We start from the raw sequence: 26066 nt of genomic DNA, 5'->3' as shown, positions 1-26066 counted from the left end.
CTTACATTGTATTGTAATTAAGAAATAATTGCATATTCATAGATCCATCATTCATGTTAAAACTATTCTACAAACAATATTTCATATTTTAAGAACTGTTTTACGTGGCCGCTCTGAGTTTGTCTTTTTAGAGCATGCATGTTTTTTGGCTGTGGTTTTAATTTATTTTTTATTAGCCTTAATTTGAGCTGTGGTCTTCATTTTTTACAGATGGTTGGTGTTGGTAGCTGGTGTATTAGCAGTAGGTGTTTTTACTGGGTGTTATTTAATTAAGTAGCTAGTTTACTTACTACAAAGACACTTTACCAGCTGATATTAAAGAAAACCTGTATCTTAAAAACTACTTCAACACAACATATATAGCATCCACTTTAATATTTGCAAAAAATCCAATGATATAACATGTATTTATCACAGATCACATCCTGTCTCAGGAGCTGCATCATCCACTCTTCCCCATGGAAAACCCTCTGGAAGGGCTGCAGTTCTCCACAGTGGGGAAGAGGCTTTTCTCAGCTCCTTAAAAATAGAGGCACCTACAAATGCAGCCCAGTTACCTCTCCTGGAGGTGCTCCCAACCCAGGGGAAGTGACAACCCAGTCTTCACACCCTTTAATTATAGCAGCCTTTACATAACAGTGTCAGATAAATGTGTTTTAGGAGAGGTGGCACCTCGCTTCCTCCAGAAGAACTGGCAAATTAGACCAGACTCGTTTATTACTTGGAATTCCAAGGATTAAAGCACCACATCCACCCAGTCTGTTCCAATTAAACCTGAAAATTCACCGACTCCTCTGTGCCAGGATGGATCCCAAACAGCACAATCCTCCTTTCTGTTAAAACAGAAATACATCCCTGTTCCTCTGGTGGCTTCAGGGATTTCCAAATCCCACCAACTCCAGATTTTTATCTAATCTCTATTACAGAGGAGGAGGGAGAGGGGCAGAAAATTCTTTTAGAGAGAGAGGGACAGAGAAATTGCTTTAGAGGGAAAAGGGGCACAGAAATTGTTTTAGAGGGAGAGGAGCACAGAAATTGCTTTAGAGGGAGAAGGGGCAAGGAGTGGGGCTGTGCCAAGTAATTCAGGGGAGTGAGGAGCTGGCCTCCTTCCCAGGGATGGAAGATTTCTGGAGATTGCTGAAGGTCCTTTCCCTTTCTATTAACAAAATCCATCCCTGGGCTCTCCTGCTGATGTCAACAAGAGCAGCTTTCCATAGGGGACAGCAGTTTTCTTCAGCAGGAATGCAGAGGATGGGGGAAGCTGAAACCCCAAATTGTGTTTCAATTGAAGCCCCAGGTTTGTGTTTCAATAGAAGCCCCAGGTTTGTGTTTCAGTTGAAGCCCCAAGTTTGTGTTTCAGATGAAACCCCAAGTTTGTGTTTCAATTGAAGCCCCAGGTTGTGTTTCAATAGAAGCCCCAGGTTTGTGTTTCAGCTGAAGCCCTAAGTTGTGTTTCAGCTGAAGCCCAAATTTGTGTTTCAATTGAATCCCCAAGTTGTGTTTCAGCTGAATCCCCAAGTTGTGTTTCAGCTGAATCCCCAATTTGTGTTTCAGCTGAAGCCCCAATTTGTGTTTCAATTGAATCCCCAATTTGTGTTTCAGTTGAATCCCCAAGTTGTGTTGCAGCTGAATCCCCAATTTGTGTTTCAGTTGAATCCCCAATTTGTGTTTCAATTGAATCCCCAAGTTGTGTTTCAATTGAATCCCCAATTTGTGTTTCAATTGAATCCCCAAGTTGTGTTTCAGCTGAATCCCCAAGTTGTGTTGCAGCTGAATCCCCAAGTTGTGTTTCAGCTGAATCCCCAATTTGTATTTCAGCTGAATCCCCAATTTGTGTTTCAATTGAATCCCCAAGTTGTGTTTCAGCTGAATCCCCAATTTGTGTTTCAATTGAAGCCCCAAGTTGTGTTTCAGCTGAATCCCCAATTTGTATTTCAGCTGAATCCCCAATTTGTGTTTCAATTGAATCCCCAAGTTGTGTTTCAGCTGAATCCCCAATTTGGGTTTCCTGGGGAGGATGCTGATGGACACTGAGGTTTGGAGCCTCTGTGCTGCAAGGAGTGGATCCTCATCCCCCCCTGCTCCCAGTGCAGCCACTAATGCTCTTTGCTAATGTTCCCTTGCCTTCTGGGCTGTATTTCCCCCTCATTATCCCAAAGTAATGTCAGGAATGCAGCAGCCATGGAGAACTGGGCTGTGCTGGTGCTCAGGGTGGATATTCCAGCAGATATTCCAGCCCTGGTGGGATCCCAGGGGGATTTGGGAGAAGCTGCTGGCTCCCTCCCAGCCTGGTGCAGTGCAGTGCCTTGGCAATCTGCATCCTGCACATTTATTTATTTATCCCAGCAGCACTTCAGTGTGTTTATGCACATAGTTCATTGCTCCAGCTCCTGAGAGAACCACACATTGCTGTCATTTGATTGAGGAATCATTCCTTTTGGGCTGGAAAGAAAGTTTTCTCTGGTTTCTGTATTCACACCCTCAGGAAAAAAAACCCAAAAACAACCAAACCCAGCGTTCCCACATTTGGGTAGCTCAGGAGTGACTAAATAATGGATATTTTGGGATGGATGGATACACGTCTCAGAGAGATTTCCTTTGTACTCTAATTAAAAATAAAGAGGATGTGAATAATCTCTAATGGCAGCAGATATTTGGAGGAAGCCAAGTGTTTTGGAGGATATAAAATATTCTGATTTCTGAGCTCTTCTCTTTCCCCCAGCTCCATTTTGGTCCATTTTGTCCATTTTGGTATTTTGGTCTGGGTTATATCCTCAGTGACTTGTTGGGCATTAGAAGTTTCTGTCTTAATTTACATTTCTTTCAAAATCTCCTGTGCCCTTGGAAACATGGAGTTGTGGGCTCCAATTAATATCACCAATGAATGCTATTAAAAAAAAAAAATGCAGCAACTGAAGCCATTCAAAAAATGACATTTTTTTTTAAAGGTTAGACTTTAACAAGGCTCATTTCAGCTCTCCAGCCATCCCATGTTTCCAGCAGGTTTTTTCTGTGCTGTTTGCTGAACAGTGGAAATTCCTGCTGGATAACATCAGCCCTCCATTCCTTCAGAATATTTATTTTATTTATAGTACCTCCCAGTCAGCTTAGAAGAGCTGGGTGTCTTCCTCCCTCACCTCAGTGTGTGTTTCTTGGATAAATTATCTCATCACGTTCAAAACAGCCTTTGATTTGGAATTCCACTGTATTACAGGGATTTGTATTTTTACAGCATCTTTAAGCAGCCCTTTGAGTCATTAAATACATATTTTTAATAAGCTCTCTATCTTAAAAGGAAATGTAAAGACTGGAAGTCAAATAGTGATTCCCCTGACTTCTGAATTAAGTTGTTTTATTACAAATCTATGTGAAGTTCAATTTTTTCTCTTCATCTTGTGATTTCACAGCCCCCTTTTTTTTTTTTTAATTTTGAGCTGACCAATAATTCTTTCAATCTGGAACATCAGAGATCTTCAAGAACTCTGTAGAACAAGCTGTAAAAATTAACACCTGGATTGGGAGTTTTATGAACATTTCCAAGCTGAGATCCTCCTCCATCAGAATTGGTAAATTGGGAATAAAACTTGGCATAACTTTGGGGAATCTTCATTTGAATTTGTAAGAAACCGTGAATATGGGAATATTCACAAGAAATAACAAATTTGGCTTTGCTTCAGGTGTCTGTTGGACACTTCCCGTGGGATGAAACTTTGCAGAACTGAAGGAAGATTTTGGAAGGAAAAGTGGATGAAGGAGATGGAAAACACAAATAGGAGGTTGTGAAACTGCAGAGTGGGATCAGATTGCACTGAAGACGAGATTTTAAGTAATTGTTTTAATAAGGAAAGGAAGTAAATTGTAAATTAGCTCTGTCATTAGTGTTTAATTATTAATTGACTTTTTAATCACGTAGTGTTACACCAGGAGTTTAATTTGTAGAGCTCCAGCAGGAACCTGTTCATAGAGATTTTATTTCTTATTTTAGCTGTAAATCAGGTTCAAACTTCTAATTCTTGGTGTTTAGGATTTGGCTTTCTTGTTTCCAGACATCGTGTGTGTGTTTTCTGTTCATTCTTAGTGTTTAGTTTGAGTGTCTCCAGGGTTTGTTTCTAAATATTGCTGGAGGGATTGGAAACCACCTGCTGTTCTCTGGAATCGTGAAGAAGAAAGGCTGTATTTTATTAAAAAAATATATGTATTTTTTGGAAGCTCCCTTTTTATAGGATGGTTTTCCTTGTAATAATCAATAATTGTTCTTGTTTTGTTGTAGTAATTCTGCAGGGTAAGCAGTGGTGGTCAAAGAAACTTCCAAATTTCTGTGGGACAGCTCTGGGGACAATTGGTCTTGGTGGATAAAATAAAAAGAAGTGGGAATTCTGATCTTTAGCAGATAGTTTGGGATTGATCACACAAATGCAGGAAATCTGCAAAACTTTCAGACTATGGAAACCCTTTTTTTTTTTCGTTTACAAACTGGTACACACAATATTCATAGCAGGCGGATTTAAGCAGAGTGGGTTTAATCATATAATTCCCTTTATCTAGGTCCGTCTTCTTTTCTTATTTTAAACATTCTGGTTTATACAAACTCCAAAACTTCTATGATTAACACGAACCGCTTATCAATTATCACAGTGCTCTCCAGTTTTTACGGAATTGTTTAATTGCAAACCAGTTTTATTACAAATAAGCGAAGACGGCCGTCAGTCCGTGAGGGGCCGCGAGGCGGCGCCAACGCGCAGCGGGCGGCGCGTCCCAGCCAATGGCGTGGCGGCACTGGTACTTCCCAGCCAATGGCGTGGCGGCACTGGTACTTCCCAGCCAATGGCGTGGCGGCACTGGTCCTTCCCAGCCAATGGCGTGGCGGCGCTGGCGCGGCTCAGCCAATGGGAGGCGGCGGCGCGGCGGGCGGGAAGCGGCGGGGCGGGCGGGGGGGGCCGGCGGCGGGAGGCGGCGCCGCCGCAGCGCTGAGGGAGCTCGGCCCCGCCGCCTCACCGCGCTCCGCCGCCGCGCTCCCCGGCCCCGCAGCGGCCCCCGCAGCGGCTCTCCATGTACGACAACTTGTACCTGCATGGGTTTGAAGACTCGGAGGCGGTGAGTGCCGGGGCGGGGGGCGCGCGGAGCCGCTCGGTGCTGCGGGCGAGGCTCGGGGCTGACCCCGCGCTGCCCCCGCCGTGCGGGACGGGCCGTGTGCTTCCCGGGGGAATTGTGCTGCCCGGTGCCGCCATCCCCGGCACCGCCGCTCCGGGCGGCGCTTCCTTGCCCGGGCTCCGCGGCTCGCAGCGCTCCCCGCCGCTGCCTCCCAGTTGTGGCTTTCGGCAGAATTGCCGGGATGGCCGCGGCCGTGGGCACGCTCTCCATACTAAACAGGGCTCCGTTACATAAGGCGGCGTGGACAGCTCGTAAAACACCCAGACAACAAGATCATATAGAGCGTACGTCAGTGCAGACGCGTGGATGGGATGAGGTGGTGTCCTCGGGAGGATGGATGGGTCCTGCAGGGCTTCGCATCAGGAATTTTCTCCCTGCCTGTGTCAGTGTTGGTCTGGAAGTGCAATCCCTCCTAAGTGTTGCTTTAGCATCCCTTTCTTTCAGGGAGAGAGGAACAGCAGCTGTGCCAAATTGACACGGGTGCAGTGCACCATGTTGGGAGCAGATACCGTGTATTGGAACCTTTCCGAGCTGGGTGTTTGAATTATTTCAGAACTGTGCTGCTTAGAAGCCTGGCCTGGGTTGGGTTGGAAGGGTTTAAAGCTCGTTTCACAGGGACACCTTCCACTATCCCAAATTGCTGTGAGCTCCATCCAGCCTGGCCTTGGACATTTCAGGGATGAGGAAACGCTTTGGGTCAATGTAGAAATTCCATCTGTTAACTTTTCCTTTGGTTTCTTTCTCTCTGCTTTTGTTGCTCACAAGTGCACATGAGCGAGTTGGCTCCTTTAGGGATGTGTTTTGGGATCCAAATGGATGTTTCTATAAACCAGGCAATCCATGAGTCCTTGGGAGCTGTTCTCTCCAGCCCGAATCTGTCTTGGTTTAAAGTCTAATTATGCTCTTAGGAAGCTTAAAAGTGCAGGGTTAGGGCTGAGAAAACTGAGTTGCTGCATGGTGGCTGGTGTGGAATGTGTTCCTTACAGAAGGTCATCAGAGAATGCAGCTAAATGTGTGCTGGATTTCCAGGTGTTTCCCAGATGCTCAGCTCTGTGCATTCCCAAAATTCCAGGAGATTGGGGGGAGATGAGCCAGTCCAACCCCCTGCCAGGGCAGGGTCACCTCTTGGTGACAGGAATGCATCCAGGTGGGTCTGGAGTGTCTCTGGAGACCCCACACCCTCCCTGGACAGCATTCCAGTGCTTGGCCACCCTCCATGGAAAGAAGTTCTTTCTCATGTTGAGGTGGAATTTCTTGGGGTTTAGTTGATATTTCAGTAAACCCTGGTGATCTCTTCCAAAAACGTTATTTGGGAAAAGCAGCTTTAATGGCAGCAGAGACCTGACTGTTGCTCAAACATCTGGGTTAGGATTTGTGCTGGAAGAATTGTGTTTATAGATGAGAACAACTTGGTCTTTAAATGTCCACTTGGAAGGACTGGGATGAAGAAGTAATCTCCAGATTCCTCTTAAGCAGTTCATGATAATGCAGTTTTACAGCTTTTTAAATTTTACAGCCTCTCTGTAATTAAAGATGCTTTTGATAGACCTAATTTCCAGAATCACAGGAATATGTGGGAACCTCCCTCTCCTTAACAAAAACACCCCAAACCCTAAAAGCAATCTGGATCTCCTGATTGTATGGAAAAACTGGAAGCCAGAAACCCCAAAGGCTCGGACACAAAACAATTAAAATTCCCCGGGTGTCTGTTTGCTTTTTGCTCTCAAACCACTTGCTTAAAACATTAAAACATTATTTTAGCTCCTGACTCAGGGCTTGGGAATGCCTGCTGAGACAATATCCTGGCAAACAGGTAGTGGGGATGGGTCACATGAGTGCCACTTTCTGGCCAGGGAGAGGATTGAGACAGCAGGAGAACAAATTGTGGTGGGATTGTGCTTGAAGAGCCAAATGTGGAAGCAGAGATGAAAGCAGAAGCTCTGTGCATTGTTGTGGGTCAGGACCTGGAAAAGCTGGAGCAGCCCCCGGGCTTGGATGGGAGCTGGGAGGGAGGGCTGCTGCTAATTGCAGCACTGCAATAAAGCACATGAGTCACAGCAATGCCTAAAGTGGGCACTTGCCCTCAGAAAACCCATCTGCATCAAAGGCAGGAGTCGGTGAGTGGCACTTATTCCCATTTAACACGCTCATTTTGGGGAAGATTCTGTAAAATTTAAACCTCATTTCTCCTTATTCGCTGCTCAGACAACACCAGAAGTGTGCAGGTGAAATTTCCCTGGTAAAACCAGCAAGAAATGTGTTCTTTAACAGTGAACAGATATTTTTGTAACTTATTATAATGTGTGTTTGTGCGTGTACATTTATATAAAACATGCTAAAATACCCTTTTTATTGATGGATGTAGAAAGAAATGAGTGTGTGCATGGCATTACAGTCCATTCCCAGCTGTGATGATTAACATGAAATAGATGATGCAGTGGCTGGTGTGAGGCTTTTTGGAGGAGGAAAATGACTCTGCTGCAGCTGAGAAAAACTCCCAGTGATTGTAGACAAAAAAAAGTCATTTCCACATTCAGGAGAAGAGGTGCAGGGATAGGGAAATGAAAAATTCTGCAGGGACAAATGTCCCTGTGAGGAGCACAGAAAGGTGGAAGGTGCATCACTGTGGATTTTTGCCTTGCTTGTTGTCCTGCCTTGTGATTTTTTTTATTTTTAGGCCTTTTTTTTCAATATTTGGGTAGTTCTAAGCAGGATCACCCTTTTGGGAATTCAGGCTTGTTTGCCTTGCAGGGAAGTATTTCACATTCTTGATCACAAGAGGATATCAAAGCCCATTAACACAGGGGCTTAAGGCAGTGAGATGAGCAAATAATAAATTAATTTGGTTGTACCTTTCACAGTTGGGAGCTCATTGTCTTGTGCCTGTGGTGGGCAGAGATTGGAATGCTGCTCCATATTCCAGTCCTCTGATTTTGGGAAAGACTCCACCTTATTCAGAAACAAACTTCAGTGAAACCTTCCCATAAGAAATCACTTTTCTTCTGTAAAATTGCATTTCCATTCCAGTCATTAAAAAAATTTGGTGTTCATAGGGATTCAGCCCCAGTGGGACCCACCCTGGTAATTAATGAATTAATTAATGGTCCCAGTTTGCTGTAAAAAGGGCCATGAGCAGGACATTGTTCTAGGGTTTGTCTCTATACAATTCTGGAGAGCATTGCTGATAATTTTTAGGAAAAAGGGAATAGTGGGAGAACATATTCTGTTCTCAGTGGTCAGCAGGGTGTTTTGAGGACACTCTACTCCCCTTGCTTTTTATATTTTTTCACTGACATTATTCCTCATTCCTTCTGCTGCCAGCTTGCACTTTTCTCATGAGACAGGAAGATCTCAGTGTGCTGCCCAAGCAGAAAAAGTGATTCTGGAAAAACAAAAACCTTGGTGGGGAAGTTCATATCCAAATATTAATTGGGATTGTGTCTGGTGCTCTGTGCTTTTCTCTCTGTATCTCACTTGTGGGTGGTGTAAAATATCTATTCAGGAGTGATTTTGTACAACAGGCAGCTGAGCAAGCAGAGGCTTTATAAAATAAAATAAAACCTGGGATTTTCAGTAGGGTTGCTTAGAAAATGGTTATTGGGTGTGTGATGCCCACAGGGCATTTCTGAGATTGTCAGGCTGAAGGTTGGTAGTGGAGATCTGATGGGTTTTTATATCCTGATGCATTTTGCAGACAGGGACAACTTTTGTATCTCAGATTGCTGCAAGCCCTGTCCAACCTGGCTTGGAGCATTTCTCTTGCTTCATTTGCCCATTTCAATTAGTGCAGGTTTTAATATTTAATCCAAAAAGGTTGAGTGCTGTCAGAACCTAGACATGCAGCATCTTTTCCCTAACCACTTACCTGCTTGCTGCTTGTTTATTTAGGATTTTTAGATCCAAACATGTGCTAAACTCTGCCTTGACTGGGACAATAATCAATATTTTCCAACCAAAAGAGATTACCCTCTGCCTCCTGAATTCTCACTGAAATTTGGCTTTTGCATGGTCAAAGCTTTTGTGTGTTTTTGACAGTTTCCAATCTGTTTTCATTTCTATTAGCCCTTAATAGATTGCCTTGACTAATGAATCACCAGCTGCCTGATATTTCTCTTGTGTGCCAGGGGCTGCCTGAGAGGGCTGGAACGTGGTTTGTTTGGGGCTTTGCTGGGGTGGTTTTGCTTAGATTTTCCTCCTAAAATATCCCAAGTTCTACTACTACAGCATTGGCTCTGCTTGCCTTGCTTTGTGCTCTTGTGAGGATGGTTTTTGTGTCTGACTCACATCTTCTGTTCTTTAAATGCCACGTTGTGATTTGATAATATAGTAGTCAAATAGAACAGTAAGAATCATAAGTCGTTTTTATAAATTGCTGTTTGCTGTTTCCATAGAGGTGCTTCTTTTATACCAGAAATACTTTGAAATTTAAAAAAAAAAAAGAGTAAACAGATCCATAGGGATCCCAGGTGGTGTCAGGGTTTGCTTGCAGCCTCTCAGCTCCTGGTTGTATTTTTCCACAGTGCTTTGTCACTGGTTTTCATGCCAACTCTGAACTGGTTTCAGCTTCTTTTGCCATGTCCTTTCCTTCTTTTCATATCTCAGCATAAATATCCACTCAGCTGCAATATGTGGAGCACAGTGAGCAGCTCTGTCCCCCCCAGAGCTGATCAAGTAAATTGGATTTTTCATTTGGAGGATATTCCAATGGCCAGAGCCAGCACAGAGAGCTGGAGGAAGGCAGCAGTGCCTGAATGCACAGCACAGGATGGAAATCTGCCTTTTCTAAAGAATTACCAGGTGTTGTGTCACACTGGTGACACTGGCAGTGTCCTGTTTGTGTTGTGTCACACTGCTGGCACTGGCAGTGTCCTGTTTGTGTTGTGTCACACTGCTGGCACTGGCACTGTCCTGTTTGTGTTGTGTCACACTGGTGACACTGGCACTGTCCTGTTTGTGTTGTGTCACAGTCACTGGTGGCACTGGCAGTGTCCTGTTTTTGTTGTGTCACACTGGTGACACTGACAGTGTCCTGTTTGTGTTGTGTCACAGTCACTGGTGGCACTGGCAGTGTCCTGTTTGTGTTGTGTCACACTGGTGGCACTGGCAGTGTCCTGGTCCCTCTGGAGCTGTGTTGTGTCACAGTCACTGGTGGCACTGGCAGTGTCCTGGTCCCTCTGGAGCTGTGTTGTGTCACACTGGTGGCACTGGCAGTGTCCTGTTTGTGTTGTGTCACACTGCTGGCACTGGCAGTGTCCTGTTTGTGTTGTGTCACAGTCACTGGTGGCACTGGCAGTGTCCTGTTTGTGTTGTGTCACACTGCTGGCACTGGCAGTGTCCTGTTTGTGTTGTGTCACACTGGTGGCACTGGCAGTGTCCTGGTCCCTCTGGAGCTCTGTTGTGTCACACTGGTGGCACTGGCAGTGTCCTGGTCCCTCTGGAGCTGTGTTGTGTCACACTGCTGGCACTGGCAGTGTCCTGGTCCCTCTGGAGCTGTGTTGTGTCACACTGGTGGCACTGGCAGTGTCCTGTTTGTGTTGTGTCACAGTCACTGGTGGCACTGGCAGTGTCCTGGTCCCTCTGGAGCTGTGTTGTGTCACACTGGTGGCACTGGCACTGTCCTGTTTGTGTTGTGTCACACTGGTGGCACTGGCAGTGTCCTGGTCCCTCTGGAGCTGTGTTGTGTCACACTGGTGGCACTGGCAGTGTCCTGGTCCCTCTGGAGCTGTGTTGTGTCACACTGGTGGCACTGGCAGTGTCCTGTTTGTGTTGTGTCACAGTCACTGGTGGCACTGGCAGTGTCCTGGTCCCCCTGGAGCTGTGTTGCTGTAAGTGCTGGCTGCTCTCAGTGTGCAGGAGAATTTCATTTTTAGTAGCAATGTCCTTTCTGGCCAGAAAAGCCCTCAGCCCCCCTGGGACAGGCTTCAGGGTGAGGTGACCAGGGCAGCCACCCTGTCCCTTTTCCTGTTCACAGAGCCAGGAACAACCTGAATACCCCTGGTCTAACAATTCCAACTTTATCACAGCCTTTAATCTCTTAGAATAGGAATAAAATCATGTTTCTAATGGTTAATCCCCTGTGCTGCTGCTTTATAAACATCTCCAGTCCATGCAGGGTTTCTTAGCAATATTTAACCCCCATTCCCTCTGCTTGGTGGATTCCCTGTAGAATATTTTTCTCTTCATTGGAAAAATGTATCCTGACAAACCATCAGTTAATCTGTGATATACAGCTCATGAGATACCAGGATAAAATGTTAGAAAATGTTATATTCTGGGGCAATTAGTGGTGAGCTCATCAGGCCTGACAAAACAAGCCCCAGCATCACACTTGTGGCAGGGATATTTCAATGTATGACCAATAACTGGAAAATGTCACCAGGGAAAAAACACCAGTGGCTGTGAGACCTCACAGCAGCTCCTGTCACTGAGGGCTCCATCCTGAATATTGTGACAAATCCCACAGAAATCAGTGTCCAAGGGAAGAGCTGCCAGCAGCCAAGCTCATGTTGTGTAAGGAACATTACCTGAACTAAAATGTGCCACTGAAGTGTCTGTTGGAACAAGAAGATTGGGCAGAGTTACTTCAAAGTATATTTATTTCCAAAGTTTCTGCCAAGTAAGAGAAGTAGCTTGACCCCCACTGTGGTGCTTGTTGTGGTTAAAGTGTTCTCAAGATGTTTTTGCATGCCATAAACCAGGAATATTGGAGCTCTGCACTTGGTATTGATCTGCTATTGGGAAATGAACAGGGTATTGACAGATGGAAAAGCAGACAAATGGGTTAGACTTTGCCTCCCTGCATTTTTCCATGCTAATTACAGCTCTCTGTTGATTTTTGCTTGCTCTGCCCCAAGGAGCAGAGTGCTGGGAAGTGCAGTACATTGCTGAGCAGCTCCTGGAATGGATTCATTTCAGGAATGCATTAAGTGATATTTCCCTTTAATAGATCAATGTAAACATGCAGGATGAGTGGGAGTGTGGGAGGAAAGGAGTCAGGCTCTGGAATATTTCCCATTACACATTCCAAATTCATGCACTGCTGGTGGATATGGAGAAGTTGTTTTCAGAAGTTGGTTTAGACCTTCAGACTTGCACACTGGAGTCCTTTCAGTGCTGATGCTGAGGATGTTCTGTCTCTTGGAATATTTAAGAACCTTGTTAATTGTTCAGCTTCCCTACTCTGTACTGAATAGATCACACAGGAATCTTTCCTTTTTGTTGGCTTTCTTAGAATCCCAGCTTGGTGTGGGTTGGAAGGAGCCTTAAAGCCCATGCAATTCCACATTCCCCTATCCCAGAGCCCCATCCAGCCTGGCCCTGGACATTTCCAGAGATTGCACAGCTTCCCTCAGCAGCCTCTGTGCTTGGATATAACACACAAAGCCAGCAGATCCCACAGACTCTGTCCTCTGATTTCTTATTCACATTCTCTGCATGCAGGTGCTACCTGCTGAGGGGGAAGATGCCTTCAAAGGGATGTAACTGCACAGTTATTTTGTGTCTTCCTTCACAAGCAGGGATTTAATTTATAAAAGATGTATGAGATCTCTTTGGTATCAGAATTGAAATGTTTTACATTCCACAACAACATGTAATTATTCATAAAGCTTGTCTGCCTTTCTTCTGGATCTCACACAGGTAAAGAAATCCCAGTTGTACCCTCAGAGTAACAACCACAACAGTGCAAATAAATACAAACATTTTCAAACCAAACTGAACCAGAAATACATGTACTTTTAAATCTGAAATTTGGGGCCAGAACTGAACAGGGGGTTTCAGAGGAGCTGCACTGATGTATTTCAATGAAGTGCAGCCCAAAAGTCCTGATGGCTGCAGGTTCCTTTCAGCTGTTAAATAATTCCTCCCTTTGCTTTTTCACCCAAGTGCAGTCACTGCATTACTTGCAGGAATTTAAAAAGGAGGAAAAGGCTCTTGCCAGCAGCTGGGAGCTGAGGCAGCTCTGTCCCATGGCAGCATTTCAGGCAGCAAAGTGCTCTGGAGCCCAGTGCTGCTGGGCTGAGGCACTCAGGGGGATTGGTGCTTCTCCTTTTATTCCTGTCCCTCACCCAATCTGGGGATGGCAGCAGTGTGCCCTGCACATTTTGGGATGAGCTGCAGGCTGGAGGAGGGGCAGGAGCTGTGCCAGGGCAGAGAGAGAGATGCAGGCACAAATGTCAACAGGACCAGCTGGAATGCTGCCTGTGCCTGGATGCTCTGCTGGAAAAAGGGGGCAGAACTGGATAGGAATGCAGCAATCAATGGCCTGGCTTGGGAGGGAGCTCAGAGCTCTTCTCCTTATTAGCAGCACCACATATTAGTGTCTGTCTTCTTTCTTCTGCCTTCACTCAGTTGAAATACAAGAGATGGATTTTCTTGTTCAGACTCAGTTGTTTATTAATTGTTACCTATAGTACAGTGAGTTCTGCAGCACTCCTAGCTAACAAGCTAAAAGCAAAAAAAAAAAAAAAAAAGTCAGTTGATCTAGTAGTTACAAGGTTTTCTAAAGCCTAACTACCCAATTAAAAATATCTATATTATTTATACTTTTGACCCAATGACCAAACAGCTGTGACCTGCACTGCAGTACTTTCTGTCCAACCAAAAACTACCACCTGAAACTGAGAAGAAGGAACAAGGTGGAAGAGACAGTGCAAGAACCTCCATACCTTTTGCTACATTCCAAATTTTTCACCATGTGATATCACACACTTCTATTCAGAGTACACACCAGTGATTCTAGTTCTGTCATTACATTTTGGAAGCTTCTCCAAGGCCTCCAGTCATAAGCAGAGTTCTTTGGAGGATTGAGTGTCAAAAAGCACAGAAAATTCAAAACTCCCAGGGTTTAGGGTTCCAGCAGCCCCCAGCCAGAGGTTCATGTCCCAAAGGAGGCAGAGGAGTCCTTGTGCTTTATTCCACTAAAGGGAGAGGCCATGGGACATTCCCCTGGGGTCTCTCAGGTTTTTGGAGGCTGCAGCCTCCTTTTTATCCCAATTTCCCTCTCTCTGTCCCCATTGCTGAGGCACCTGAGAGGCACAGGCTGCCCAAACCCTGACACTGAGATTCCCTCTCATCTACAGCCACCCTTTGATTTTTAATTCTTATACAATTCATGCTTTTCCCCCATTGCTTCTTTCATCTCTCAATATCCAGTTCCATTTCTCAGCAAACTTACAGTTTGTTTATAAAACCAAAGATCTTTTTTATTCCATTCATGCCTTCATAATCCATCCCTGCCCCAGAGCTGCAAGGGGGGGGCTGTGCTGTGGGGGCTTGGCTTTGCTCAGCCCAGGGCTGAATTTGGGAATTTCTGAAGTTCATCCTGGTTTTTTTCACTGACATCCTCCCCCCTCATCCTCATCTCTCTTGGGGATGCAGGGGGAACTCCCTGGGGTAATTTCAGCCACCACTTTCCAATTTTGGGAGGAGTTCCTTGCTTGGGGTTTTGTACTCTGGCTGCTCATCTTGGGATGGTTTTCTGTTCCTTTCACCAGACTCTGATTTCCCTCATCATCCTCATTTCCTGCATTTTTTATTGCATTCAGTGCAGATTTATAAAGCACCAGCAGAACCTTTGACATTCTCTTTTGGAGCTGCTACAGTATCCCAAAATAATGGCAAAGATTTTTCCAAGCTCTGAAATCTTGTCAAGATTGACACATTCTGCTCCTGACAAAACTTTTATTTATTTTTTTTTTTTTACTTTCTTTCAGCAAAAACCCAATATCCAGGTGTTTATAAAGCTGTCCTGTTTGCTCCTGCAGATTTGTGTTTACTGGTGCAATGAGAACTTGGATGGAGAAGTTTTTGCACAAAATGAGACCATTGGGGTCTCAGTTATTGCTTGTGCCAAATTAAAAGGGTTGGAAGACAGTGATTCCTGAAGGAATTTTACTTGATTGAAATGCTTGTTACTAGCAAGAAATAATATTAAATTATTGTTTTTCCTAAGATATTTCATTAAGAATCCATTTTGAGATAAAACTGGAGGCAGTTATTAAAAAGTAAAGAAATTTTCTTTGAATTTTTAATGTTTGACTCGCTGAATTAATGTCAGTCATCAAATCCCAGAATGGGTTGGGTTTGAGTGCCCTGATGATCAGATATTGATAAGAATTTGGGAAAACATGTTCATACCATGTTAAAAAAAAATAAAATTATTGGCTGGAGTTGAGATGCAGCACAAAATTCTGGCTGTTCCCCCCCATTTTAGGCAGTAATGATAAAAAAAAATTTATTTTTGGGAGGGCAGAGCTGCTGGAATTGGAGCCACTGAATTCCCAGTGGGCAGCAAAGTCCTGGAAAGTCCTTGGTTGATTACAGCAATTAAGGAGCATAAAGTGTCACTCAAATATTACCTCAGCAGGTGACAGCAAAATGTCCTTTCTCTTGTATTTTGCTCTCAGCACGTTGAGTTTTTCAATTGCAAGGGCTCAGAGGAAGGAGTTGCTATTTACAGCCTGCACAGCACTTGGAAATTTGGGGTTTTTTTCTTCCTGGGATGTTCCTAGCAGTCCAGAAGAATTTCATGTAGGTTCAGCAGTTGGGTGATTTCAGGATTTGCTGCAAGAAAAGTAATCAGAGATCATGGCAGCTCCTTGGGGACAAAAAAAAAGGGAAAAAAGTACAAAAAAAGAGTAGAAAATGTAAAAAAAATTAAACATGCTCTGTTTGTAAGCCTCATTTATTAGTGTTTAAACCTCCTGGTTTGGAAGTTTTTGGAAGGAAGGAGCTAATTAAAATAATAATACAACATACCCAGCCCAGGCCCAAACTCCATCATTGCTTGCTTTAAATTAAGCAGTGTGAAATTCATTTCAACAATGCCCTCCCAGCATGTCACAATTCCTTCCCATTCACTTCCCAGAGTGAGCATTTTAAACAGTAATTTTCTTATAATTCTGTTGAAGATGGGAGTCTGGTTCTGTGGTTCTGTAATGTTCTGAACCACTTCTGTTGGAAAAAAAAAAAGTGAAATAAATATTCAGGGTTATTTTGGTTGCCTAAAGCCTGATGGTGTGGGAGGTGGTGACACCACTCTAGAAGAAAATCAGGACACTGTAATCATCAAAATCCTTAAAAAAGATGTATATCCTTTAAATTAGCTGTTGGAATTAGGAGGAGCATGCAGTGAAAGCAGACAGGTGGCAAGGATCTCAGCACTGAGGAAAATTCCATTTCTTTCCTCCCATGAAGATCATGGTGCTGCTTTGGGGACTGCAGCAGTCTGGGGCTTTGAGAGGGATAAACTGGTTTTATTTGTTGGGAAATTGAAAAATCATTGAGGTTAATGAATGGGTGCTTGAGGAAAATAAATGGAAATTTTTCCTTGGCTCAGCCTGGAGAAGAAAAGTGGCCTTGCAGTGCCCAGTGGGGATTGAAAAAAGTGAGGGGGGAATTTGGGGACAAGGGATGGAGGGACAGGACACAGGGAATGGATTGTACTGCCAGAGGAATGGGATGGATATTGGGATATTGGGAATTCCTGGCTGGGATGGAATTCCCAGAGCAGCTGTGGCTGCCCCTGGATCCCTGGGAGTGTCCAAGGCCAGGCTGGAATCACCTGGGAAATGTCCCTGGGATGGTGGCAATGTCCCTGGGATGGTGGGAAATGTCCCATGGATGGTGGAAATGTCCCTGGGATGGTGGGAAATGTCCCTGGGATGGTGGGAAATGTCCCATGGATGGTGGAAATGTCCCTGGGATGGTGGAAATGTCCCTGGGATGGTGGGAAATGTCCCTGGGATGGTGGGAAATGTCCCTGGGATGGTGGGAAATGTCCCATGGATGGTGGAAATGTCCCTGGGATGGTGGAAATGTCCCTGGGATGGTGGGAAATGTCCCTGGGATGGTGGGAAATGTCCCTGGGATGGTGGAAATGTCCCTGGGATGGTGGGAAATGTCCCTGGGATGGTGGAAATGTCCCATGGATGGTGGAAATGTCCCTGGGATAGTGGGAATGTCCCTGGGAAGGTGGAAATGTCCCTGGGATGGTGGGAAATGTCCCTGGGATGGTGGGAAATGTCCCTGGGATGGTGGGAAATGTCCCTGGGATGGTGGAAATGTCCCTGGGATGGTGGGAAATGTCCCTGGGATGGTGGGAAATGTCCCATGGATGGTGGAAATGTCCCTGGGATGGTGGGAGTGTCCCTGGGATGGTGGCAATGTCCCTGGGATGGTGGAAATGTCCCTGGGATGGTGGGAGTGTCCCTGGGATGGTGGCAATGTCCCTGGGATGGTGGAAATGTCCCTGGGATGGTGGAAATGTCCCTGGGATGGTGGGAAATGTCCCTGGGATGGTGGGAATGTCCCTGGGATGGTGGGAAATGTCCCTGGGATGGTGGGAAATGTCCCTGGGATGGTGGGAAATGTCCCTGGGATGGTGGGAAATGTCCCTGGGATGGTGGGAAATGTCCCTGGGATGGTGGAAATGTCCCTGGGATGGTGGGAATGTCCCTGGGATGGTGGAAATGTCCCTGGGATGGTGGAAAGTGTCCCTGCCATGGCTGGGGTGGATCTGATGAACTTTAAAGTCCCTTCCAGCCCAAACCAGTGTGAGATTCCAGGATTCTGGCATTCTGTGGTCCCAGCACAGGTCAGATTCTCCCAAAGGTGACCTGGTGACAGCAGAGCCCCAGGGGGAGCAAACCAAGCTGAGCTGCAGGAAACCAAAAGGCAAAAAGAGATAAACTGGGACAGAGTGAATAAAACAAGAGGAGGAATGGCAGCTCATCCTCTTGCACATCCCAAATTAAATGTCCCTGTTGCAGTCCCAAGGAAGTAGATGGAGGTGTGATTTTTATTTCTTTTATTTTTGAAGTGATCCACCCCTGTGAGCCAGCACAGGAGGGTGCCTGGGGGCTGGTTTAGGAATACACCACATTATTCCAGCATTTCCTGGCATGTCTGAGGGAATGCTGTGGCAGACCACATATGGCAGCCACAGATGCCTGTGCTGGGAGGATGATTAAGTTTAGTTTGGGGGCAGTATTTGTAATTTCTTTCTTTTCCTGGAGACTCAGAGAACATTCTTGACTTCCCAACGTGTTATGTGGGACAGGCACAGAGCATCCTCTCACAGGAGAGCTCATTTAGGATACCAGGTGCACTTTTATGATCAGGTTTCATCAAACCCAAGAGCAGCAGCTTCCCCAGAGCCTTGGGAGGATCATTCAATGCTTTCAAGAGCTGAAGTAATTAGAAAAAATAAAGCAGTGTCTCAATGCTGTTGCAGCTTTAGTTTGGTGCCTTTTATCATGGAAAAATAACACCTTTTTTATTCCTCTCCTGGGAGTGCTGAATAGCTTTCCTGAAAAAGAGGGACCAGCTGCAGAGGGTGAAGCAAAATTCAGGCTGGAGGTGTTGAGGTGTTCATTCAGTCCCAGCTCTCCAGGCTGCATTTGGAATAAACACAGATCAGAGCACTCCCAGGCAGGTCTGTGCTGCTTTATGGCTGAACAAAACATGGAATTTGAAAGGTTTGTGTGTTCAGATTTTCAGCACTTTGTTGGGTGAAAACCACCTGAGCTTGTAACCAACCCTCTGGCTGTGATCCTCACCTTTCCCTCAGCTCTGCAGCAAAAGTGCTTTGGGTGTTATTTTGTGGAGGAAGATCTGAATTTTTAACCTGTGAAAAGGAAAAAGTTCAGAGCAGCTCATCTATTCTCTAACCTCAGGCTTTGTGATGCCTGCTAAGCAAAATCCTGTGCCTTGCATGTTCATTTGAACATCACCAAAAGAGATGGGAGTGTTTTGGCAGTAAATAGAGATATATATTACCAGTATTTTTTCTAAACTCTTATTTCTTAAATGTGGCAACACAATCTGTGCTGAACTGAAGGCAGCTGGGGAAAAGAGATAGACTGCAAGATTTCAAATCCAGGGTAAAAAAAAAAAAAAAAAAAAAAAAGAGATCAGGAAATGTTGGAAGAATTGCCCTATTTTCTAACAATTAGTATTCCCAAAGAAAAAACATGTTCTAACTACCTAGTAATTTCCAAATTGCTGAGACACCTAATGAGTTGTCTTAAATAAATTTACCAAACATATAGAAGGAAATAATTGCTGAGCATTTGATTCTGAAATCACAACTCAATGCCAAGTGGTTGTGCAGCTGCCTTGTGTGTCTTGGGGATTCAGCAAGAAATTCATTTGCTTGGGAACTGAACCTTGTCCTGCTTGGACTTCCACATCCACGTGGGAATTTGTGCAAAAGTTCCCCTGAACCTTTTTGTTCCTGGACTCCCTGTTCAACATTGCAGTAGCTGGAGTGGGTTTTGTAATTAGAGGGGGATGTTAATAATTCCAGAGGATATTAAATCAAAACAGGGGCTGCCAGTGTGATCTCTACACCCCTTTCCTCATGGGAATAATGGAAATAAAATGGGGATAATAAACATGCTTTGCTTTCCCTGCTGCTCAGGGTGCAGCTCCCATGGATCCTCCCTCTGCAGTATTTTACTGGGCACACACACTGATTTTCCTGGCCCCAGTTTCCATTGCAGCACAGCAAGGTTTTCATGCCAAGGGAAGAGACCCCCACTGTTTTGTATTTGCCTTTTAATTAATTACATCACCTGCCTGGTAATTAAATTTAGCTGCCCACCCTGAGTGCTGGGATGAGATGAGCACCAACCCTGGAAGTGTCCAGGGCCAGGCTGGACAGGGCTTGGAGCAGCCTGGGATGGTGGAAAATCCCTGGCCTGGAAGGAGATGAGCTGTGAGGTCCCTTCCAACCCAAACCAATCTGGAATTCCATGATTCCATGTCTGCTAAAACATTTTTAGTTGAGCTCCTGACCAACTTAAAATCATTGGAGCAACCTCTGGTTCAGCTGTTTGGTCTGCTGGGTCATCCCTGAGTTCATCAGGGGATCTTTGGGAATTTGGCCTCCTGTGTCTTGCAGGATGAGACTGCCTTGAGCATCCCAAATCCTGTCAGGGAGCTGGGAGGGACCAGCTGGGATTGGTGTTGGGGAAGAAGGAAGAGGAGGATGGGACAGGAGGATTTTTTTTTTTCCATGCTGCCCCCAGCTCAGATATTACTCCAACTGCAGCATGGCCAATAGTTGGAGGAGGATATTCCAGGATCCAGGAATCATCCCAGTGGGAATTCCAGCATCCAGGGATCATCCCAGTGGGAATTCCAGCATCCAGGAATCATCCCAGTGGGAATTCCAGCATCCAGGGATCATCCCAGTGGGAATTCCAGCATCCAGGTATCATCCCAGTGGGAATTCCAGCATCCAGGGATCATCCCAGTGGGAATTCCAGCATCCAGGGATCATCCCAGTGGGAATTCCAGCATCCAGGGATCATCCCAGTGGGAATTCCAGCATCCAGGGATCATCCCAGTGGGAATTCCAGCATCCAGGGATCATCCCAGTGGGAATTCCAGCATCCAGGGATCATCCCCCAGATTCTGAGGAATTCCAGCATCGGGATCATCCCAGTGGGAATTCCAGCATCCAGGTATCATCCCAGTGGGAATTCCAGCATCCAGGGATCATCCCAGTGGGAATTCCAGCATCCAGGAATCATCCCAGTGGGAATTCCAGCATCCAGGGATCATCCCAGTGGGAATTCCAGCATCCAGGGATCATCCCAGTGCCTGGGGACAGGGATGCTGCAGGAAGGCACTGACTGGGCTCATGGGGAGCTCTTGGTGAGCAGAAATGTTTTCCCAAAACCTCTGTGGGTTGGGATGGACCCACAGCACCCTAAATCTCTCCTGCCTGTCATCTGCCTGATTGGAGCTGCTAATGAATTGCTGCTTGAATTGCACCAGCAATTAAAGCAATTTAATTGACAGAGCATTCCTTAGGGATGAAGGGAGAGCAATCCTGGCCTGTGGATTTATGGCACTTGGGGAAAAATTATTTGCAAGCTCAGTAAGTTTTTAATTTTTAGCTGCAACAGCTAAAGGTTGATTGTTTCTTCAGTGAGCACAAAGGCTGGATGTTGTAGTGTCCAGGAAGAGGATTCATGTCACCTTATCCTCCCTAAAATCCTGGGAATTCACCAGGAATGTTTCCACCTCAGCACATGTCCTCCAGCAGCCTCACCTGTAAAACCAGTCAGTGAGCAGGAGAATATAAAATATTAAAAATATTTTATTTTTAATATAAGAATAATGAGACACACTGTTCTTTCTGCCTTACCCTTCTCCCTGGTGTTTTTGGGATTGCTTCAAACCTCCACGTCTTTAGTAAGCTGAATGACATTAGTTGATGAGAGAGGGAGGAAATAAATAATATATTGCACAAAAAAATGAATCCACAGGAGCCCAGAGTATAAAGGCTGTGAAGTAAGCAATGAGTATTTCATTTTCTTGAATAATGTAATTACCTAGAAAAGCCTGTTTCTTTCAAATTGCCCAACCTGGTGTCACTTGAACTGACTGAAGCCCCACTTGACAAAATTCCTCTGTCTCCCAGAGGGTCGTGGGATTTGGGTTAGGTAAGGGTGGGATTGAGAATATTCCTCAAATATCATGTGTGAAACTGTGGGCACAGGCTGCTGCTCTAAGCAGTGTGAGAATAAAGAAGTTAAAGGGTTTTTTTACAGAATCCCAGAATCACCAAGGTTGGCAGAGCCCTCCAGGATCGGGTCCAAGCTGTGCCCAAATCCTGCCCTTGTCCCCAGAGCCACCTCCACACCTGCAGGGATGGAGACTCCACCATTCCCTGGGCAGCCCCTTCCCATGAAGAAATTCTTCCTCTTGGTGTAAAAAAAGAGATGGGAAATGGCTTTTCTCTTTCTTTTCCTCTCATTGCAGTTGTCAGAGCAGAACTCCCTGCACTGGGTGCTGAGCAGACAGCAGTGTTTGTGTTGGATTGTTGAGCAATATTCTGTCAATATTTCTGGCAATAATTCTGATCCTCCATCAAACATTTGAAACAGAAGGCAGGATTCCATGGATCTGGCTCCTTTTCTGCCCCTCTGGCTGCTATTTGCAGCTCAGTGCCTGACTGTCAGGGTGCTGCTGTGACTCACATTCCCGGGGCTGCAGCTCCAGGATCATGTGCTGGGATTGTAGCAATCCTGGCATGGCACCGGGGCTGCTCTGCCTCAGAGAATCCCTGAGGGAAATGGGAAGGGATGGAGAATTCCTGAGGGAAATGGGAAGGGATGGAGAATTCCTGAGGGAAATGGGAAGGGATGGAGAATTCCTGAGGGAAATGGGAAGGGATGGAGAATCCCTGAGGGAAATGGGAAAGGATGGAGAATCCCTGAGGGAAATGGGAAAGGATGGAGAATTCCTGAGGGAAATGGGAAAGGGATAGAGAATCCCTGAGGGAAATGGGAAGGGGATGGAGAATTCCTGAGGGAAATGGGAAAGGATGGAGAATCCCTGAGGGAAATGGGAAAGGGATAGAGAATCCCTGAGGGAAATGGGAAAGGATGGAGAATTCCTGAGGGAAATGGGAAAGGATGGAGAATTCCTGAGGGAAATGGGAAGGGATGGAGAATTCCTGAGGGAAATGGGAAAGGATGGAGAATCCCTGAGGGAAATGGGAAGGGGCTCAGCCTGGAGAAAAGGAGAATTCCTGAGGGAAAAGCTCTGCAGCAGAGCCCTCCCCAAACTTCCCTCACTTTTTCCCCCCCCCTCATGTTTTCTCCTAATTTTTGATTTTTCCCTCACAGCTAGGGAGACCCTGAGGGGCTGGAGTGTGACCAGAGAAGGGAATGGAGTTGGGAAGGGGCTGGAGAATTCCTGAGGGAAATGGGAAAGGATGGAGAATTCCTGAGGGAAATGGGAAAGGGATAGAGAATCCCTGAGGGAAATGGGAAAGGATGGAGAATTCCTGAGGGAAATGGGAAAGGGATAGAGAATTCCTGAGGGAAATGGGAAAGGATGGAGAATTCCTGAGGGAAATGGGAAGGGGCTGAGGCTGCAGCAAAGGAGGATCCCGAGGGATCTTTTCCCTCTCTGGAATTCCCTGCCAGGAGGGCACAGCCGGGGGGATTTGGGATCTGGGAACAGGGACAGGGACAGGAGGAGAGGGAAGGTTGGACAGGATTTCCCCATGGAAAGGGGGTTGCTCAGGCATGGAGAGGTGTCTGGGTGAGACCTGCTGAGTTCCTGCTCTCTGCTACATCCCAAAGGAAGCAGAAGGAGCAGCAGGATGTGCAGCATCCCAGCTGGGCAGAGCTGAGCTGCTGCCAGCTTCTGATGCCACAGTTCAGCCTGGGCTTGTTCCACTTGTTCCAGCTCAGGAACCTCAACTCCTGTGTCTTCCCAGCTCTTCCCAGCTCTCCACAGGTCCTGGAAGGAATTTTCTGCTGTTTAAAATCTCTGTTGTGGGTGAAGCTCCTGTTGGCAAAAATTCTGTTCCTGGCCTGGAGGAAATCTGCTCTTCCCCAAGAGAGGCCAAGATATGGAACAAGGAAAGAGCACAGGGTCAGCAGTCAGCTAGAAATCTTCTGATGGACAGGGATCCACAGGGATCCACAGGGATCCACAGGGATGGACATGGAACCACAGGGATTGACGTGGATCCACAGGGATGGACAGGGATGGATGTGGATCCACAGGGATGGACAGGGATCCACAGGGATGGACAGGGATCCACAGGGATCCACAGGGATCCACAGGGATGGACATGAAACCACAGGGATTGACGTGGATCCACAGGGATGGACATGGAACCACAGGGATGGACAGGGATCCACAGGGATGGACAGGGATCCACAGGGATGGATGTGGATCCACAGGGATGGATGTGGATCCACAGGGATGGATGTGGATCCACAGGGATGGACATGGATCCACAGGGATGGATGTGGATCCACAGGGATGGATGTGGATCCACAGGGATGGACGGGGATCCACAGGGATGGATGTGGATCCACAGGGATGGATGTGGATCCACAGGGATGGATGTGGATCCACAGGGATGGACAGGGATCCACAGGGATGGACAGGGATCCACAGGGATGGATGTGGATCCACAGGGATCCACAGGGATCCACAGGGATGGACGTGGATCCACAGGGATGGATGTGGATCCACAGGGATGGACAGGGATCCACAGGGATGGACAGGGATCCACAGGGATGGATGTGGATCCACAGGGATCCACAGGGATCCACAGGGATGGATGTGGATCCACAGGGATGGATGTGGATCCACAGCAATGGCCATGTATTCACAGCAATATTTAAGAATATGTGACTTTACATCAATAAGAATATTGACTTCTACAGTGTCAGTGCTGCAGGATATCAATCAGTGTAAGAAAAATAAGGATATAATGCTGGAGAGTGGCTCTGTTGGAGCACACACCACAGGTTGATCAGGAGTAAATATTCTCTGTTTTGCCAGGTTAAAGCTCTGCTTCTCCACTGGCCCCACACTCCTAAAGAGCAGGTCTGTGGGGGGCTGGAGTCAGGCTGGTCTCTACAGCCACTCCACCCTTCAGGAGTTGCTAGGTATCCTGAAAAATGTCCAAAAAAAGGCAAAAAATCCAACAGTGCCAACACCTTCTTTCCTCCCTCTTAGGCTGATGCTCTCTGCTGCTGCCTGAATGTGCTGGTTCCATGTCATATCAGTCCAGAGCTGTTGAGCAGCTTTAATAATGTCATTTTTGCCACTTTTGCCCCCTGGAAGCCCAGAACAAAGCTCTGTGTGAATGAGAACAAAGCCCTTAAACAATGGTGCCTATTCATGGGGAGGGATGATTCAAACCAAGCTTTATAATTCCTTAATTATGTTGGATGTGACCTAACCCTTGACAATCCTGAGTCTGAGGTTGTCAAACAGGATGTGAATATTGTAAAGATTTTTGGACAGTGCCCACAGCTGAGCTGGATTTCACTGTGTCAGTAAGAAAATAAAGGAGAGAGATTTTCTCAGGATTTTCATCTTTACGAAACTCACTCAAAACCATGAAAAAACAAATTGTTTTTAGATGTGGGGAGGGGATTTCTGTTGTTCAGCTGTGTTTTCTTAGTGAGCTGGATCTCCTTTCAGGGCTCAGCAGATTCCTACACGAGCAGACCCTCAGACTCTGATGTGTCCCTGGAGGAGGACAGGGAAGCAATTCGCCAGGAAAGGGAGCAGCAAGCAGCCATCCAGCTGGAGAGGGCCAAGGTGGGTGACTGCTCTGCCTCCCTTTATTTTAGGTCATTTTTATTTATTTATTTCATTATTTAAAATTTCGTTTTTATAGAAATAAAGATATATATTTATTATTTTTATATATTTATATATAAATATATATTTATGTATTTATATATAAACATAAAGAAACAAATATATTTATTATTTCTTTTAGGTAATAAAATTCACACTGCCTTTGCAAATACTGCAGCACTTGGGTCACACTATCTACAGAGGGGATGGTGGGGGAATTTGGTGTAAACATTCTCCAGGGAGCTGAGCTCTGCTGGCCTGGGTGAAATGATTAGGGCTGAGTTTTTATGGATGAAGAGTTTCCAGTGGTTTGTTTTTTTTTTTGATGTTTTTCTGTTTGTAGTCCAAACCTGTAGCATTTGCTGTCAAGACCAACGTGAGTTACTGTGGGGCTCTGGATGAAGATGTTCCTGTCCCAAGCACTGCCATCTCCTTTGATGCCAAGGACTTCCTCCACATTAAAGAGGTAAAAACAAGGGAAAGGGAATTGTTTGATTGGAACAGCTGAGCCATTTCCAGGAGTGCTGAGAGTGAGGATGAGGTGCTGCTTCATCCCTCCTGGAGCTCCTGCACCCTTATCCTGCCCTTCTGGAGCACTTGGTGTTACCAGCACCAATTCCATCACACAGGAAGGAAATGACACCCTTTAAAGTGGTGGGTTCAGATTCTTTTCATCACAACAAGGTTGTGGAGGGATCAGAGATGGTGCAGCACAAACTATTCCATGGAGCAGCACCAGGTCACACCAGGTCTCCAAAAAACACCAGATAGGCTCTTTT

The 26066-nt window shown here is 45.8% G+C and overlaps 1 protein-coding gene across 5 annotated transcripts in view; it reads left to right on the top strand.

Moving 5' to 3' along the window:
- Positions 1-4919: 4919 nt before the first annotated feature.
- The window catches only part of CACNB4 (calcium voltage-gated channel auxiliary subunit beta 4), a gene marked incomplete at its 3' end in the record, with an annotated part of 40481 nt that continues 19334 nt past the window's right edge, over positions 4920-26066 (top strand). For 3 of the 5 annotated variants that reach the window (XR_013774837.1, XR_013774838.1, XM_079310543.1), the window contains exons 1-3: positions 4922-5094; positions 25126-25245; positions 25631-25753. Coding sequence is in view for 3 of the 5 variants with exons in the window: in XM_079310543.1 (XP_079166669.1) it covers positions 5050-5094; positions 25126-25245; positions 25631-25753 (288 nt within the window). Of the gene's footprint in view, positions 5095-25125; positions 25246-25630; positions 25754-26066 lie in introns of all 5 variants that reach the window. The other 2 variants (XM_079310541.1, XM_079310542.1) reach the window with 2 other exon arrangements.

The sequence above is a fragment of the Erithacus rubecula genome (assembly GCF_903797595.1).
Source record: "Erithacus rubecula genome assembly, chromosome: 8".
In the NCBI taxonomy this organism is placed as follows: domain Eukaryota; kingdom Metazoa; phylum Chordata; class Aves; order Passeriformes; family Muscicapidae; genus Erithacus; species Erithacus rubecula.
Note: the sequence above shows the minus strand (reverse complement) of the source record. Positions and strands in the feature narration are given on the sequence as shown.